Genomic DNA, 19,647 nt, shown 5'->3' with positions numbered 1-19,647 from the left:
TTGTTAACTCCCAAAGAAATCACACATAGGTCGACATTACTTATAAACTGATTGTCCTAGTAGCTCATACTTCTTATTAACTCTTATAACTTTTATTAGCCCATTATTCATGTCTATGTTAGCCAAGTGGCTTGGCACCTTATTCGGTGAGGCAGTCACATCTTGCTTCTTCTGTGGGTGAGTCACGACTACAGAATTGAGCTTTCCTTTTCCCAGAATTCTCCTGTTCTCGTCGCCCTGCCTGGTTGTCCTGCCTATACCTCCTGCCTGGTGTAACATGAAGACTGGCTTGTTGGGGTTTCTGTCTTGCCCAGTACCCCACAGCCAGCAAGCCCCAAAGAAAATCACACAGAGATCTCCATAAGTTATAAAACTAATTGGCCCATTAGCTCAGGCTACTTATTAGCTCTTATATCTTATGCTAGCCCATTATTTTTATCTATGTTAGCCACATGACTCGGTACCTTTCACAGCTGGGCAGGTTACATCTTGCTTCTCCGTGGTCTGGACAGGAATGGGAGGAGAGGGCTTCCTCCTTCCTAGCATTTTCCTGTTCTCATCACCCCACCTATACTTCCTGTCTGGCCAATCAGCGTTTATTCAAAATAAACAGATTGACAGAATACAGACAATTCTCCCGCACTACCTGGCTACTGGTCAATCAACATTTATTAAAATGCAATTGACAGGGTATAGACCATTGTCCCACAGCACATACCCAAGAGTCTGATCATATCTCAAGATGCAATTTATGTTTGGGACCAGGATGATGTCTTGGTGGGTAAGAATTCAGTCTAGGAATTGGAGGGAGGATTTGGAGAAGGACAGCAGTACTTAGGTAAAGAATCTTTGAAATGTATCTCCTATCCAAATAGATTTTTGAGTATAATGTAAATATCTAAAGCTGCTTGGAATCTTTATTGAAATGTTTAAGAGCTGTATGTGGAAACAGGGCATGGGCAGTGTTTGGGCCTGATGACATGAAAGAGTATATGTATATTGCTGCATAGCACCTGACCTTTCCAAAATATGTCACATGGACATATTTAATCTTTCAGATTAAAAATAGGAGTCAAAACTTAAAGCCACTCTTCTGAGAAAACAATGTATAATATATCTAGAATCAACCCATAGAGCTGCCATTGACAAAATGTGAGCTTTCCCACTTAGACCATTTAGAATGTTGGAAAATGGAATTCAACTGACTGGTGTCTTCCTGTGTCTTCTCTTCCTTAGCGGCATTGGACGGAACTGGCCCTGGGCCTCGGGGGGCAGCAGTATCCTGGCAGAATTTGGAACTTTGCATTTGGAGTTCATGCACTTGAGCCACTTATCAGGAAACCCCATCTTCGCTGAAAAGGTGAGTCTTGAGAGCGCTTGTGCAAAGCGGGCAGGAAAAAAAAATGAGGTCTGTGTAACTGCAGGAAGCTCTGGAATGTGTCTGATTTCCCTTGATCAGAGGGTCAACCTTGTCTCTCTATGATACTGTGTAACTCGTGGTGAGAGGGCCTGCCTTCCCCCGTGGGGCTTGCTGGACATTAAATAAGTTATTTATTTGTATGAATTTTTTCCATCTACAAATATGAAGTACTGTATACTGTGCATGAAGCAAATATGTGAGAGGTTAAAGTGTTACACAAATAAGCCATGGCAGGGGAATAGATTCGTTAGTAAGATGCAAACCTGCTGCAGCCAGCGCAGCCTGGATAGCCAAGACTGGCAGGGAGGTGCCAAGATTGAGACATGGAGGCTTCTTTTCTGGTGGAAGAACAGCAACCTTTATTTTTGCCCAGCAACCTTTTATACCTCTACTCCTTCTGTGGTGACCCACCGGCCAGAAAGAACACAAACATCCTTGTTAATTACAGACCACAAGGAAGTTCCACTGTCAGTCAGGGGGAGTAAGGGCAGCTGGATCACAACACAAACCCATCCAAACTACCTTACCTCACCACTTGGCTTTTAGCTCTTACCTCTTTAAAAAAAAAAAAAAAACTCCTTGAAAGAAAAGAGTTGTCGTTCACTTTGTTGAAATTGTCCTCAAACACCTCTGTAACAGGAGGGGCCTGCTTGTCCCACCCAGTACCCCATAGCCAGCAAGCCCCAAAGAAAATCACACAGAGTCTACATTAGGTTATAAACTGATTGGCCCATTAGCTTAGTCTTCTTATTAGCTCTTGTAGCTTATATTAACCCATTATTCTTATCTAGGTTAGCCACATGGCTCAGTACCTTTCTCAGCAGGGCAGGTCATATGTTGCTTCTCGGTGGTCTGGATAAGAATGCAGAGGGAGCTTCCTGCTTCCCAGAATACTCCCATTCTCTTTGCTCCACCACTACTTCCTGTCTGGTTTTCCCGCCTATACTTTCTGCCTGGCCAATCAGCAGTTATTTGAAATATGATTGACAGAATACAGACAATTCTCCCGCACCACACCTCATCCTTCCCAGACCCCCGACCACCATGGTACAGCCGTGCTCCCTCCCATCATCTCCTGTCCTGTTAGCCTCTGCCCGAGTGAACTCACATGACTACAGCCAAAATCGCCCTAGAGGAGCAGCTCATAACAACCTCACTTGTGTTGTGGCCACCCACAGGTCTACAGCTGGGATTTGAGTCAGGAAGATTTCATTCCTAGGTCTCTTGTGTGCCTCTGCCAAGGGGCAGGTGGCAAGGGTGGCAAAGAGGCCTGTCCTCCTGAATATCCCTCAGAGCCCCAATTCCTAATACCCTTGCACTAAGGCTGAGGGGTGGAACTCAATGAAGAAGAATTTGCATAATCCCTTCTCCCCCCACCACAGCAGTGGTCTTCTCTTGACCTACTATTTATATTTATTTTCTATATGATCCTAGTCAGATGCACAGTTCCAAACAAGTAGTTACTTGTTTTATACATTGATACTGTCTTGTTATATAGATCACAGTCTCCACTTGGGATCCAGGGTTCTCGATAGATATGTCTATATGCACTTAAGACAATCACAACGCTACTAATTCTCAAACCTTTTATCGACTCTTTTTTCCACCCTGACCAAATAATAATAATAATAATAATGAGCAAGATAGAAAGAATGGCATGTGAACTTTATCTTAGATTTTCACATTAGCACTGCTTTTCTTTTATAGGTAATGAATATTCGAACAGTGTTGAACAAGCTGGACAAACCGGAAGGCCTTTATCCTAACTATCTGAACCCCAGTAGTGGACAGTGGGGTCAACGTAAGTCCAAAGCTGAGCAATCCTTCTCTCTTCTGGGTGCCCAGCACCGTACTGTTCTTGTAAAGGAACGTTGGCAGGGGAAGTGAGACATTACCAGCCTCAGACAGACTGCTGCTGGGAAACCAGACAGCTCGTATTCTCAGATAGCCATGAGTCTGATGACATTGTTGTAAGCATATTTGAAACTCTTAGTCAGAAAAGGAAGACCTGGCCAGGGTGTGTCAGGTGGGGGCCTTCAGGCTTGCCCTGGGGTTACAAGGAAAGCAGGGTCCTCTGTGCTGACGACAGTAATGCTGCTACCCAGAGCTAAATGACTTCTGACCTTTTCTACTAGGAGTTGGGAAAGGAGAAGCACAGACAGAGATCTTCCTCTTCATAATTTTAAGCTACCAGATAAAGATTTCTTGTGTGTGAATTACCTTTAACATAGAAACAAGCGTCAACCAAGATCTTCTAATGCCAGCAGCCCGCACTTCAGCTAATTTTCAACAGAGGTAGAAAGGCTTGGAATTTGTAAAAAGAAATGTTCTCCAGCTAATTTGTAAAGAGTGTGAAAGGTTAAGTAGCAATTGAAAGCAAGAGAGACATCTAGCTATGGTGGAGGTAGTAACACTGCCTTGAACTTTTACTCTAATTCTGGCTTTCTTTTATATTAAATATCATATTCTGAGATAATTAGGTCTTACTATTCTTTTAGAAGTACTTCTTTGAAAGAACAAGTTAATAATAAGAAAAAAAATCGTGCTAAATCCCTTGTCTCCTGTTTGTAATTGCTACGAAGAGCCTGGATCTAGTTGCCTTAGACCCGTGAGCCTCCCACTCAGTGTGGTCTCCGGGTCACTGGAAATCCTGGGCACCTTTCTGAGTTTATGAATACTGGGACATTTTGCCTTTTTCCTGTGCATGTTTGCACTTACATTGGGTGAGCAACGGTGGGGAAAACTGGCAAACTCAGTAACAGAATCAAGACAGACATCAAAGGGTACTAATGTTCACTGTGATTTCTACCATAATTAAAATCTACCAGTGTCATTTATACATGCTTTGACAAAGCAGAGGAGTAACTTTGATCCTAGTAGACAACAACCCGAGTGGCCATAGAATCACGTGACTGACTGCTTGTGACCAAATACCTGGCAAAAGCGGCTTTGATGAAGGAAGGGTCTGCTTGGGGTCACAGATCACGAGCATAGTCTCTCATGGTGGTAAGCACTTGTGACAGCATCCGAGGGGAAGAGTGCTCCACTTTCTTTGTTCTCTGTAGTCTTTATGGAAGCCTCCCCACAGGACGGTACCATCCTCACTTGGGTCTTCCACTTCAGTTAACCCGATCTAGAAACTCCCTCACGGACATGCTGAGAGCTTGGTTTCCTGTGTGACTCTAGGCCTGGCTGAGTCCACCATCAATAGTAACCATCACAGTCATTTTTTGTGTGAGGAAATGAATGTACACAGAAGTGTTTCTGATACAGGATGAGAAAATACCAAGGGTGTGGGGGAAATCTTGTGTTCCAAGATTACGTTATTTCTAGTAGTCTTGCTTGCTATGGGATGCTTACGATTATTCTTTTGTGAGTCGCCATCTTTAAAGCACAAATAAAATCAGCTTGTTATTCAGATCTAGGAAGTTGGTTCTGAAAGACTGAGAAAAATGGTGTTTGCACCAGTGGTAAATTTTGAGTTTCCAAATAAAAATTAGAATTGTAGAAAACTTGTATATATCACCATGAGCTTGCCTCCATTAGTTTCCTGATAATATTGGCGGTGACTTTAACGAAGGTGTTCTTTGTTTTTACTCTGTAATAAAATATGTCAACATGGCCTAGCTATGTATGTCAGAAAGAATCAATATTTTCCAAACAATCAGTTCATGCTATTATGAAATCATGCATAACAATAAAAAAATCACTAAAAATACAGGATAGTCGATAGATTTTAATGTAACAGCATATAAAAGTTTACTGAGGGGCTGGAGAGATGGCCAAAGACCCAGGTTCAGTTCCCAATCCCCACCTGATAACTCACACTGCCTGTAATTACAGTTCCAAAGGATCTACTTCCTTTCTGGCTAATGAGGACACTGGGTCTACTCAGGATATGTATACATACATGCAAGCACTCATACCAACATATAAAATAATTGACCTTTTAAACACCACATGTTAAGTTTTTTTTTTTTTACCAAAAATATATTGAAATAACTGCATGTGCATGGGGGGCTATACTCGTATGCATGCATCCAGGTGTGTGTGTGCGTGCGTGTGTGCGTGCGTGTGTGTGACAGAGATTAACCTGAGGGTTCTTCAGATTCCATTCACCTTGGAATTTGAGATCAGGTTTCTCACTGGCCTGGGACCCAGGGCTAGGCTAGCTGAGCGGGCCAGGGACATGCTTGTCTCTGCTTTCTCCATGCTGGTGTTACTGGCAGGTGACACCAGGCCCAGCTTTTGAAATGTGGGTTCAGAGGACTCAGGTCCCCATTGTTGTATGGTGAACTGATGAGCACTTTACCACCTGAGCTCCATCTCTAGCCCCTGAAGAGATGATTAAGATACGCTCCCTTTTCCCAGCTGTACAACTGTGTGAGACTGACTTTTCTTAGTATACTTCAGCCAAAGCAATGTATGCCAATGGATCAAACCTGGATCAGACATGAGTATCCAGGCAGTAAAGCAAACATTCAGAAGACTGGTGGAAAAAAAAAAAAAGGTAAAATAGTGTCATTCTTCCCACTGATTTGTTTCATTTGTAAAATAATATTTTTGTGAAAAATACCATTTGTTGTTGTTAACTATTAATTTTAATGAATCAACAAAATTACTACTGAATTCTGTTTCAGTTTTCCACCATGATTAATATTGACAGATGTTATGGGATGTTTAACTCTTTTGGGGGCCCCGCCACCCAGCTCCCAAATAAATCACACACATGGAGGCATCTTCTTAGTTATGAATGGCCGGCCTTAGCCTGGCTTGTTGCTAGTCAGCTTGTCTTTGCTTATACTAACCCATCTACCTTTTCCCTCTGGTCGTTTATCTTTCTTATCTCTGTACATCTTACTTTCCTTCTTACTTCATGGCTGGCTGTTTGGATGGGAGACTGGCCCCTGGCATCTTCCTCTCCTTGCTCTGCCAGCCCCACCTATCCTTGCTCCTGCCCTGCTGTTGGCCATTCAGCTCTTTCTTAGACCATCAGATGTTTTCGACAGGCACGGTAACACCGCTTCACAGAGTTAAACAAATACAGCATGAACAAAAGTCACACATCTTAAAGTAGTATTGCCCAACGGATAGATACTACACAGTGAGCATCTCTTCAGAGTACTCATTGATCTTTAAGAGTGTGAGGAGCCCTAGGACTAACATCAAATGTCTGAGGCCCACTAGAATATGTAGATACGGCACAATTAGATAGAATTTTCTAAAAGGGTAACCGGTGTCAGAGTTTTTCTCATCTCGTATTTCAAAAGTTTAGGGAAAGTCTCTTTGGTTTCTGGCTTCCTTTCTTTAACTTGGGGTTTAGAAATCACTGTGGAAAGGACTATGAAGAGGCAGTTACTCCAGAACGTCTGCCTTCACCGTCTTGGTCACCCATATGCTGTATATTTGGCTTTGTTCCCTGGTACAAAGAGTCTTTTATATTTCGATTGCTTATCAGCCAATTTTCTGATGGAAAAACAAACAGGATTGATGAGTCTCATATTTGCTCTCTCCCAGCCTCCATCCTGTGTTCTAGTCATACAAAAGCAATACTTCTGTTTTTAGTTCTAGGTCTTAGGTTTTTGTTTGTTTGTTTTGAAGTTTGTTTTTGTTTGGTTGGTTGATTGGTTGGTTTGGGGTTTTGTGGGGTTTGTTGTTTTGTTTTGCTTTGTTCAGGCCTTGCCTTTCATACTATTTTCTCAGCTTTTTTACTTAGCTCCTTCACTAAGCTCCAGACCTCACGCCCTTTCTCCCAGAAGCCTTTTCCCGGCTCTGGTTGGAATTGGTTAGCATCCTCTACACCTCTACGTCTTCCTCTCCAGCACCACACTTTGGGCTGTTTCTACCCACAGTGCCCTTCCTGATACTCACACACACCCAGCTTCCTAGGGATACAAAGCTTTCAAAGTTGGTAAGCTTGCCATTGGGTTTGTTTGCTAACCCAGAACACAGTACTTTGTACTGACTCGGTGATCATTTACTTGAATGTTTTGCAAATCCCTGTGTGTTATATCTGACCTTTCACCCTTTCAGCAATAATTCTATTTATGCTTCTGTGAACAATTGTCCCTGCTTCTTAGATCTGGCTACAAAGCATCACAGCCTATGTACAGGGGAAAAATGGGCTTTGTGACCATTGCTCTAAATGAAAGGCACCATGAATCTCTGTGTGTGTGTGTGTGTGTGTGTGTGTGTGTGTGTGTGTGTGTGCTGTGTGTCATAGCAGTACTGAAACAATGCTTTGGACAGATAAATTTAGATTCATGTAAAGCTGATTTAAAAAAATTAAGAAAAATTATTAATAATTTTGATCCTCCTGTTCTTGATTCTTTTAGTATTTCTATTGTCATTTTGTTTTAGTTTTCTCTTTTTAGATATTGGAAACCTTTTTGGGGGACCAATTCCTATCAAAAATCACAATTTACTCCTTTAGAGAAGAACAAAAGATTTGAGTAACTACTCATTACTGTGAAAACTGTGAGGCAGGAAAATAACAAATTTTACTCTAGAGTCAGGGGTCATGTCCTCCTGAAAATTCTGGTGACAAAGAATTTACGGAGAATTCTGGTACCACACAAACTGTCATCCAGACCTGGGGAAGCTCAATAATGAGATACTAAATTATCAAAAATATGATGTACATTTTTTTGATAGCCAGAAAAAAAATAATTTAATTAACACCAAAATTCATTGAAATAAATATATTACTATATAACCCCATCTTCTCTAAAATAATCCTCCCCTGATTATTTTATTATTTCCTTAAAATTACCCAAGCTTGTTCTTTCGTTATTGTGAATTCTAGCCAAAGAGGGCAATGCCATGCTGCTCCTGGCTGTTAGCTTTCCACTCTCATTGCTCTGGCTCTAAAGGGCAGGTCTGGATCGTGGCCATCATTCCCTCTAACTTCATTTGGCCTTGTTATTTTGACAGTAACCGGACAGGGATTTGCTTTGCCATGCATCACTTGCGTTTGTCTCCTACAGTCATGCTTACAACAGCAGGACTTATTATTGATGAGATCCTACTTAGTCTATTTAGTTTGTAAATGTCAGGGGTTTCTCTGGTAATTTATTTAGGAAGCCGTAAAGGTCATGTGCTGCTATTTTAAGAAATCAGACTTACAACTTTAAAAACATATTTTCCCTAAAATTTAATTCCTGCGATTCTGGATTCCGTAATAAGGAAATTGCATATTTAAACCCATAAAATCAAGCCCTACAAATTGGAAGAGGTACAGTCCTTACTAACATTGATGTGCAAGACATTGGATCATCGACATCACTTAGTATTGAGGGTATGAGGCTTTCCAGGGCCCATTGTAGATTAGAAACATAAGGACCTGTCTCTGCTCTCATAGATCATGATTTGGTCAGGAGGCAAAGTACTTTAACCACATTATGGAAGGAAAAGTACAACAAAAATGTGCTGTCCAAAGACTTGTGAAGGAGGGAGACCTTGAGAGGTTTTCAGGGAAGGTGTCTTAAAGGAAGCTTGTGTGACCCTGGATATGAAATCTGAGAAAACAAGGCCTACAGAATCCCTGGGGGAGATAGATGGAAACTGAGCATTTCGAGGATCCAAAGGTCTATACGACAGGTGAGCAGAGTCCAAGCGGCCAATGGCGTGAAGGAGAGTGGGATCATAAAGTCCTCCCTGGTCCCCAGAAAGCCGGGGTTGAAGGGCTTTGAGATCGTGGTGACCAGACTGACCTGTGAGGAGGCTGGGTGGCAGGAGTGTGGAGGGAGAGAGGCTGTCATGCTTCCTGGAGCAAAGGACATGCTGACTTCCTGTCCAGCACAGCAAGCAAGACTGCGTAGAACTGCTGAGCATCCGGCCAGCTGAGGAGCTGACCTTGCTGTTCAAGTTTACTAAAATTCAGTAGAAATAGCCAGGAAGTGAGATAACGGACCACTGCAGAAGACAGGCAGACAAGCAGGACCTGTTCTCGTGTCCTTCCTGTCTCTGCGATGAAACACTGTGACCTGAAGTAACTCACGAGGGAAAGGCTTTGTTTGGCTCCCTCTTCTAGGTCACAATCCATCATTAAGAAGTCAGAGCAGGAACTTAAAACGGAAACCGTGGAGGACCTGTGCTTTCTGACTCGCTCCCAGGCCTGAGCTACGCAGCCGAGCACCAGCCACCTAGAGAAGTAGAGCACACGTGGTAGGCATTCCCACACCAACTAATAATGAAAACGGTCTTTTATAGATATGCCCACACGTCAGTCTGGCCTGGGCAATGTCCCAGTCTCTCATTTGGGAGTCCTTTCTCAGGTGACCGTAGGCTGTGTCAAGCTGTCAGTTCAAGCTAACTGGGACAAGAATAGTGGTGGCTTGAGCCAGGATCAGAGTGGCAAGAACAGAGGGGAACAGGGAGATTCTAAAGATACCTGGGAAGGATAGAGTGTAGAGTTCAGAACCCACTGCTTGTGGGAAGGCAGAGTCAGAGAAAATAATGTGTCAAATGACTGTTTAATGACTCTTGATGTATTTTGTTGAAGTTTGTGTTGCTAGGAAACTGAACCCAGAACCCTAGTGTATGCAGGGTAAGTGGCCAGCTGAGCTACATCCCAGCCTCATTGATTCCTTGGATTCCAGTGTATATGAATGGGAGGATGGAAACATGAGTAGGAGGGGAAGTTGAAGCCAAAAAAAGAAAAAAGAAAAAAAAAGGGGAAAAATTAATTTCTGGTGTATTCAATTTTTTAGCACCCATGCAGATTCAAAGCAGAGTTGTTGGTTGGGCAGCAGAACAATTCTTATACCTAGAGATATATACTAAAGCACTCCTGAGCAACCAAGTCAAGAAATAGACTTTTAATTTTAGATTTAACTTGGTGTTATGAAATCCTGAAAAGCCATTTTGATAATAGTCAAGTTCCCTCAACTCTGGGCATGGTGTTTCAAATCAATTGTGTTTGTGGTTTTAGAAGCATATGTATTTTAAAAATGAAGATTCATTTATATTTGATGTTTTATGACGAAAAACAAACATCCAAACGTAGGGCCCTGTGTGGCCTGTGGAGTGCAATGGCTCGCACTGTGGTTTCTCCTGGCTGAGATGACTCGTTTTCTTGTGGTGAGGATGAGGACACCTAGACATACTAGGTGGTCTTTGCAGTAGACCGAGCATCGTCAATGGCAGTGGACGTATATTGTGGGGTTGACGTGTGGGAAGACAAGTAGTTCTGGAGTAGACCGAGCATAGTCAATATTGGTGGAGGTGTACTGTGGGGTTGGTTGACGTGCCAGGAGTGGAGGTGTGCTGTGGGGTTGACGTGTCAGGAATGGAGGTGTACTGTGGGGTTGGTTGACGTGCCAGGAGTGGAGGTGTGCTGTGGGGTTGACGTGTCAGGAATGGAGGTGTACTGTGGGGTTGGTTGACGTGCCAGGAGTGGAGGTGTGCTGTGGGGTTGACGTGTCAGGAATGGAGGTGTACTGTGGGGTTGGTTGACGTGCCAGGAGTGGAGGTGTGCTGTGGGGTTGACGTGTCAGGAATGGAGGTGTACTGTGGGGTTGGTTGACGTGTCAGAAGTGGAGGTGTGCTATAGGATTGACATGTCAGGAATGGAGGTGTACTGTGGAATTGACATGTCGGGAGTGGAGGTGTACTGTGGGGGTGACGTGTCAGGTGTGGAGGTGTACTGTGGGGGTGACGTGTCAGGTGTGGAGGTGTACTGTGGGGGTGACGTGTCAGGTGTGGAGGTGTACTGTGGGGGTGACGTGTCAGGTGTGGAGGTGTACTGTGGGGGTGACGTGTCTGCAGTGGAGGTGTACTGTGGGGGTGACGTGTCAGGTGTGGAGGTGTACTGTGGGGGTGACGTGTCAGCTGTGGAGGTGTACTGTGGGGGTGACGTGTCTGCAGTGGAGGTGTACTGTGGGGGTGACGTGTCAGCTGTGGAGGTGTACTGTGGGGGTGACGTGTCTGCAGTGGAGGTGTACTGTGGGGGTGACGTGTCAGGTGTGGAGGTGTACTGTGGGGGTGACGTGTCAGGTGTGGAGGTGTACTGTGGGGGTGACGTGTCAGGTGTGGAGGTGTACTGTGGGGTTGACGTGTCTGCAGTGGAGGTGTACTGTGGGGGTGACGTGTCTGCAGTGGAGGTGTACTGTGGGGGTGACGTGTCAGGTGTGGAGGTGTACTGTGGGGTTGACGTGTCTGCAGTGGAGGTGTACTGTGGGGGTGACGTGTCAGGTGTGGAGGTGTACTGTGGGGTTGACGTGTCTGCAGTGGAGGTGTACTATGGGGGTGACGTGTCAGCAGTGGAGGTGTACTGTGGGATTGACGTGTCGGGAATGGAGGTGTACTGTGGGGTTGATGGCAGTGGAGGTGTACTGTGGGAGTGACGTGTCAGCAGTGGAGGTGTACTGTGGGGGTGACGTGTGGGAAGACAAATAGTTCTGCTTTCTTCCTTCTTAGGATTCCTGCCCATCAATTTATTTATTTATTTACTCAGATCTAAACTAAATTTTAAATATTTAAATATAGACGCTGGAACATTTTAATCCAGTTTTTTGTTTGTTTGTTTTAACTAGAGAACCAGGTGATTTGAATTTGAAGTGACTCCACATAATTTTTCGTCATGTCTACAAAAGCACCCTGGTGACTAGTACAGCTACATCACGTGACCTCACAGCCCTTCTGCTCATTTCAGCTCTTTCAGAAACGGGATTGGTTGGAATTTACATGTTCCATTGAGTTACAGCTGACGGGCTTCGAATCCTAGTTGCTAATATGATTTTGCCGCATTATCGGAATGAAACGCTGAGTCACCCTGAAATCCATTTCTCTCTCTTTTTCAGATCATGTGTCAGTTGGAGGACTTGGAGACAGCTTTTATGAATATTTGCTCAAGGCTTGGCTAATGTCTGACAAGACCGACACAGAAGCCAAGAAGATGTATTTTGATGCTGTTCAGGTAAGCCAAGATTTAAATCATCTTTGCTAGTCAGCTCTAACGTGCAACTTGCATATTAACCAGACTTTAATGAAAAAAATAGACTACAACGTGAGTGGCTTATAAAGTATTTCCAGTTGGGCGAGCTCAATGTCTGCAGTGTAATTATGGCAATAGTAACCATACTTGGGTTTTAGTTCTACCAGAGCAGTGGAAGGTATGGTTCTAATCTCCCCTAAGAGCCATGCATCTAGCCAGGCATAGTGGTAACCACCTGGGCTTCCAGCAACTGGGGGTGGAGGGCAGGGCGACTGCTTTGAGTTTGCAGTCTGACCGGGCTACATGGTGAATTCCAAGTCAACCTGAGCCACAGCCACCTGTGGGAGGAAAGGCGGCTGTGGACCAGTTTCCATTCTGGCAACAGCAAAACACATGGAAGACAGTGCTCCCTGAAGGTGATACTGTCTCCTAGCATCATCATGGCATCTCTGTTATGTCCACACAGTGGCACTGCTGAAGGGCATATGGCTTGGAATATACCCCTTTCCCTAAGCAATGGGACTATGTTCTTTCCTTAACATTGTACAAATTGGGGAAGAAATCCTGGATGTATGCTCTGAAAACTGACTCAGTTAAAATTGCTGAAGATCACTGACACTCCAGTGCCTCTGCTATCTGAACCCATCTCCGGAGATCTAAGAAAACTATAGCTAAATCCACAGAACTTTAGCTTTTTTGTTAAATGCACAGAATATTTTTATAATTGATGCTATTGGTTTACAAGGAAAAAAAAGAACTATTTTTCTTGGGGACAGAGAGTTGAGATCGACTCTCCTCTATCCCAGGATCCCCTAGAACCTATGCAGCCAAGGATGATCCTGAACTCCTGATCCTCCTGCTTCTACCCCCCAAGTGCCAGGATTTCAGGCACAGGCCTGACCATAGAAACCTGTGACAACACTTATTTTAAGTCTTTAGCCTAAACATATTGTCTTCTCTAATAGGTCTGAGTGATTTGCTTATTTAAATGTAATGTAGCTTGTAGTACAAAGGGCAGGCCGCTTCTCGCCGCTCACCCAGCTAGCTTTACCCAGAATAATTACATGGAAACTATATTCTTTTAAAACACTGCTTGGCCCACTAGTTTCAGCATCTTATTGGCTAACTCTCACATCTTGATTAACCCATTTCTAATAATCTGTGTAGCACCACGAGGTGGTGGCTTACCGGGAGGATTTTAACCTGTGGCTGTCTGGGAGAGGAGAGTTATGGCGTCTGCCTCATTGCCTTTTTCCCAGCATTCTGTTCTGTCTACCCCACCCACCTAAGGGCTGGCCTATCAAAAAGGCCAAGGCAGTCTCTTTATTAACCAATGAAAGTAACATGACCCTTCTCCATCAGTAGCTAGCTTTGGCCTGGCCAGCTGAATTGAGCATTCTTTTATTTCCCTCCCTAGATCCAGTCAAGAGCTTCAGAGAGCAAACTAGAACCCTCAGTTCACACACACCCAGGCATCAGAAATCCCTTAGGCTCCAGATGAACATCAAACGCAAGCTAGGCTGTGGCCCCTGTGCTCCTGTCCTCATTTGGTAGCGCTAGAGAGCTCGTTCTAATCAGGGTCACTTTTCCTTCTCCCAGTGAAGTTTCAGGTATTAATCTGAAGAATTCTTTTCAGTATAATCGGGCTTGCATTGTGTCATCTTAATTGCCATTCTAGCAGACGTTGTCTCTGTTTTACTTTTAGAGTGGCCCTCTATTCCAAGAAAAGCCATTTTGAAATATTGAAGTGTTTTCCCCCAGTTTCTAGAATTGTACCCACCTAACTGTTATTAGACAAATAGTTGACAGGAAAATCCATTAAGAGCAAATGTAGCAAAGTATTTCCTGTGATTCTTAATTGAGAAAACATTTCCAATACATTCTATATTTTCAAGCTGCAGAGCAAAGTTAGGGGAAAAAAAAAAACAAAGTTCTGAGTTTGAAAGTAGTATTGTCTTCGAAGCAGAATCTCTTTGACCAAAGTTATACTTTATCACATACCATAAACATTCCAGCATGGATTAGGAGGGGGCATAGAAGCCCCCTCTCCTGCTGAGATGCTGTTGACAGTTGATGGCTAGGGAGAAAGAAGAAAAGTCAGTTTTCCAGGTAGGCCACTGGTGGCCGCGCATGCTCCAGGGGATGACTTCACACAAACTTATACAAGGACTTTGTGGGGTTTGGAGGGCATTATTAGTTTGTTTTCTTCAAGAGGACATGAAGAATGGAAGGGAGGGAGAGGGCAACTTGAAGGAATTGGGGAGTAAATATCAAAATACATTGCACACATGTGTGAAACTTCAAAGTATAAATGAAACACATTTTTTAAGATTATTGAGTCAGGGCCAGAGATGTACACCTGAGGCCTAAGGCTCAGTTGACTTTGAAAGTTCAAGGGCAGCCTGAAGAACTTAACAAAAACAAAACCTGCCTACTTCAAGAGAAGGATGCTATATGCATTTGTTCTGAACTGTGGAATCACTGGGAATGTGGTCCCTCAGTTTTAGCTTTCGGTGAATTCAGAATTATGTCATGCACTGTGCTTTAACTATACAATTCTCTGATCTCTCAGAGATGGTTTTTATGGCCTTCCCTGGACACTAAGAATTTGTAGTGGGGCAAGACACATGGGTAGGTGGTGGACCATTTAGGAGTTCAGAGGCCTCACCAAATTAATACAAATATGGAAGAATTCAGTCACAGAGTATATCATGCTCTTTTCTCCAGTCAATTCCCTAGAGATTTGACCCAAAAAAAATATTTATTAGAATCATATTAGGTTATATTTACAATTTTCCATTTTCACACAAAACCATGGCTTTGGGTGCAAACCTTCATCCGAGTTTATTTTAGGAAGCAGCGAGTTGGTCAGAATCATACGAAAATAATATAGTACTTTATTCGCTCTCCATAGCAGGGTAATAATGTTTCTTTAATCTGTGCTCAAAGGCTATTACTCTTGCCGTGTAGAAAGAATAATTTCTTGGGTGATGAACAAGTATCTGCTTGAAGGACTTTATTGCAATTTGCGTTATGAGAAGTGTAAATAGCGAAGATGTGCAGTTGCATTAAATGAGAATGAAATATTAATGCAATAACTAAACCATCAATAAAATTAGCTTAAGCACAGCTAATGAGCACAGCAGTCTTCATTTATTTCTCCCTGTCTTGCTTTCATTTGTTTATTTCTAATAAAGGTAGAGAAGGTCTCATCTGCCGGCACATTTTTCAATCATTCTTCTCGGCCTTCCCAACGTGTGTCCTGAAAACCCTACTTTTCCTGACAGCAGTGGTTGCTGCAGATCCCACGTGGGCCTTTCCTTCCTGTGTCACGATGTGCGGATCATTCTCTCCAAAAATCATTGGGAATTAGTCATTTCAAACATGCCTCATACTTTTTGACTTTTTAAATACAAGGCTTATTTTATTCTAATCTAGTTTTTGATAATATCAATAGTTCATGGACATAAATAAAATATGTCACATCAATCATTTTTGTAAATATTATTTTTATCCTTAAATATCTTCATTTGTTTTAAAATTTGAACTATAGAGTAATATATTCCTCACTAGAATAAACAGGGGAAGGGCTTGACTTAATTTCTCTCTGTATGTGTGGGTGCATACAGAAGCCAGCAGTCAGTTCAGGTGTCATTTCCTCAGGAGCCCTTCACCTCATTTTCTCTGTGTGACGTGGTCTCTCATTGGCCTGGCGCTCACTGATGAGGCTACACAGGCTGGCCAGCCAAGGAAGGCCCAAGCTTTTCTGCGTTTCCCCTCCCCAACACTGAGATTGCAGCAAGCGCCACCACTCCCAGTTTGTTGCCTGCTTCACTGTCTGAACCACTGCCCCAAACCCTCCAATCAGCTTCTTGTTACTACGGAAGAGATGTAAATAAGTGACTTTCCGGTTTTAATACCGACTTCTTTTAAACACGCCACTGCAATCTCCACAGCAGAGAGTACTGTTCCCATCTATGGATGAGGAGGATCTGAGACACAGATACACGAAATAAATTGCCTGCAGCGTTCCTTGACAGTGTCAGAACTATAATTTGGAGTTATGTAATCTGACTCCAGAACAGCCCATCTTTACCATTCTGCTATCCTGTTCAAGCCTATGTGGGAGAAAACAGTAACACCACCATACTTGAACTAAGACCCCAGCATGTTCTGTTCGTCATCTACAGTGGGACACAGGCTTTGTACTGAATCAACTCAGACATGGCCTTGGTGTCCCGTCTGTGAGAAGTGAATGGCATTTAGTGAATGAGAACTGTAAGTGTTTGGTCATGCAGCCAAACAAAGCCACTGGGGCTGGGTCAACAGGGAAGAATCTAACCAGGTAAATAAATGAAGCATGGAGTGAAGGATGGAACACAGAAAGCAGTAACATTTCAGATCAGCTTAGACTCGTGACAACAAACTCAAATAGCAAGTAGTATTTTCTATATATATGGATGGATATACACATACATTTTTAATTATAGTATAAAACTGAGAGTGTCATTGGCACATACTTGAAGCTGAGGCAGGAGAATTGCTGTGAGAGGCCAGCCTACCCTACTATAATGAGGTCAAGGCAGTCGATCAGTGGTCTGTGGCAAAACCATGTCTCATAAAGAAAAAGACGAGAGAAAAGAAAATAGTTGATGATACAATCATAATATAGAACTTATTATAAATTTGAGAAAAATCACAGACTATCAAAAATGTTTTCTGTCCAGGCCATTGAGACTCACCTGATCCGCAAGTCCAGCGGGGGACTAACGTACATCGCTGAGTGGAAGGGGGGCCTCCTGGAACACAAAATGGGCCACCTAACATGCTTCGCAGGGGGCATGTTTGCACTCGGGGCTGATGGAGCTCCAGAAGCCCGGGCCCAGCACTACCTTGAACTTGGAGCTGAAATCGCCCGCACCTGTCATGAATCTTACAATCGCACCTGTAAGTACTTGTTACTCTTCATTCGGAATCCATTCCCCCACGATTTGTACTCAGTAAAGAGCTTTTTCATAGCTATGAGCAACAAAGAAAGGGATGAGGAAGAAAGGGAGGGAGGGAGGGAGAGAGAGAGGGAGGGAGGGAGGGAGGGAGGAAGAAAAGAAAAGGACGATGAAGTTTGGTGATGCTAATATCTTAAAGGAACTTAGGCCTTTACTTAAAAGTCACTGCTTTTATACAAAATATACATCTTGGTGTGTCAAGTAACTGGCCATACAAGTTAAGTCAGTCTCATTTACTGTCAGTAACACTGAGTAAGGGTCTCTGCTCTAATACAAAAAGAAGCTTCCCTGAAGTCCCATAAGGAGATTGTATGTCTGGCTTCCTGTTTATAAAATAAGCACTTAAACACGAAGATTAAGTAGCTGGCCTTTTGTGACATACTAAGAGAACTCTCAACCACTGGGCTTCCAGTTACCTAACAAATGGCCAAATGGCTGTGGGACTTTATAAAGTTTAAGTTTATAAACACATGGTGGGTGTTCAATAAATAATGAGGAAAAAAAGAATTGTTGACATTTTCTAAAATAGATTCCTTTAGATAACTGAAATTTGGAAGTCTATTGATTATTGTGTGTGGTATGGTGTGTATAACCAGTCCTTGAAAGGGCCACTCTTGCCTCTGTCTTCAGTATGGCCAAGTACTTGACAATTTTGTCAAGATTGTGTAGCCTTATTCAGGAGGTGACCCTTGTTAAGCGATTGTTTGTGCTGTAGACATGAAGCTGGGACCAGAAGCTTTCCGATTCGATGGCGGTGTAGAAGCCATTGCCACGAGACAGAATGAGAAGTACTACATTTTACGGCCAGAAGTCATTGAGACCTACATGTACATGTGGCGACTGACTCATGACCCCAAGTACAGGACCTGGGCCTGGGAAGCCGTAGAGGTGAAGTTCGCATTTGTGTGTTTCTTACAGTTCAGTTTCTTGGTGTAAAAAAGAAAAAAAAAATGTTCAGCAGTGTCTGCCAACTGTCATGGCAGCTTTTCTGAAATTTCCCTAGCTTTTTCAAGTTTGTCCCATTCAGGACTGACTGTTGCCAGTTAAGTCATTCCGTACGGGGGGCTTTAGCTTTGCTTCATGGAGCAATGGTGTAACTGTACTGCAGGTAGGCTAGAAGACTGGAGGATATAGGTCTAGACGAAAGACCTAGAAGGGCAGGTGACAGAATGAAGTCACCCTAACTATAGAAAGAATGGTTGCTTTATTCCACTGGGATTGTGGGATTGTGGACAGCTTCTGGGTGTTCAGCGCTGGCTGTTAGCTACATGAAGTCACCTCTTCAGAATCCATGCTCCTCCCGTTGGTCCCTATGCTTTCACCTGGAGTGAGCCGTCTGCTTCCACCTAGGAAGAACTCAAGAGAGCAGTTTCCTTGGGCAAGGATCCTTCACCAATTAATTGCCTTTCTCTAATCTGTCTCAGTGTGGTGCCTTAGCGGTTTCTCTTGGGTCCCTTCCTACCACACATGGAGCACTATCTCCCTAGTCGATTGTGCTAGGTGCCGGAGCAGCCCTCAGCTGCCTACATCAAGCCACGTCTAGTCTTAAGGGCTATGTTTCTAAAAGGAGCGGGAGGGAAGGGAACGTGCAGAGTAAGATGCAAATGCTTTAATTACACTCTGATCTCCCCAGTCTTTGTTAGAAAGCTTGCACACTGAGCTTGAAAGGCCTTCTCTCAGAAGGCTTGAGAAGTCCGGACAAGCTTAACTAACACCCGAGGAAACTGATGAACCTTCCTTGCTGTTCTCCTTACTGAGTGTGTCTGTTTATCACTAATCATCAGTCATTTTTAAGGAAAATATTCAATTTTCCAATTATATTCAATCAGTAGTGATTCCGCGGTTTTAAATTTACATTTTCCCCCTCTGGAAGCAAATGTGTTAAAAGTGAATTCCGAATCAGTTTTGGCGATAACAGGCTGGCTGTGGGGTGGCCTGAAAAGGCATTATGAGCCTGAGTTGCAAATACTGGTTTAAACTGTATCAAGAATATTGTATTTCATCAGATCTAACCCCTGGGGCTGGGGGTGTGGTTCCTTCGCTAGAATGCTCGCACTGTAGCACATAGGCCTGGGTTCTGACTCCTGTACCACACACTGGGCACGGCAGTGCGCGCCTAGAATTCCAGCACTCCAGGAACAACAGGAACAGAAGCTCAGGGTCATTCTCAGAAACCACCTCTAGCTACAGGAGATCCTATCCTAAAATAGAGAGCCCGTAGTACAACCTCCACCCCACCCGGGTCCCTGTGTCACGTCTGTAAGGACTGACCGCCATTGTACACA

The 19,647-nt window shown here is 43.5% G+C and overlaps 1 protein-coding gene across 2 annotated transcripts in view; it reads left to right on the top strand.

The window, feature by feature from the left end:
- The window catches only part of Man1a1 (mannosidase alpha class 1A member 1), a 177,325-nt gene that overhangs the window by 146,681 nt on the left and 10,997 nt on the right, over nt 1-19,647 (top strand). For both annotated transcript variants that reach the window (XM_085690066.2, XM_048425311.3), the window contains exons 7-11: nt 1,237-1,360; nt 3,128-3,221; nt 12,223-12,338; nt 17,084-17,303; nt 18,078-18,250. In XM_085690066.2, the coding sequence (XP_085546192.2) occupies nt 1,237-1,360; nt 3,128-3,221; nt 12,223-12,338; nt 17,084-17,303; nt 18,078-18,250 (727 nt within the window). The remainder of the gene's footprint in view (nt 1-1,236; nt 1,361-3,127; nt 3,222-12,222; nt 12,339-17,083; nt 17,304-18,077; nt 18,251-19,647) is intronic.

This window comes from Myodes glareolus, chromosome 1, assembly GCF_982192425.1.
Source record: "Myodes glareolus chromosome 1, mMyoGla1.1, whole genome shotgun sequence".
Lineage (NCBI taxonomy): Eukaryota > Metazoa > Chordata > Mammalia > Rodentia > Cricetidae > Myodes > Myodes glareolus.
Note: the sequence above shows the minus strand (reverse complement) of the source record. Positions and strands in the feature narration are given on the sequence as shown.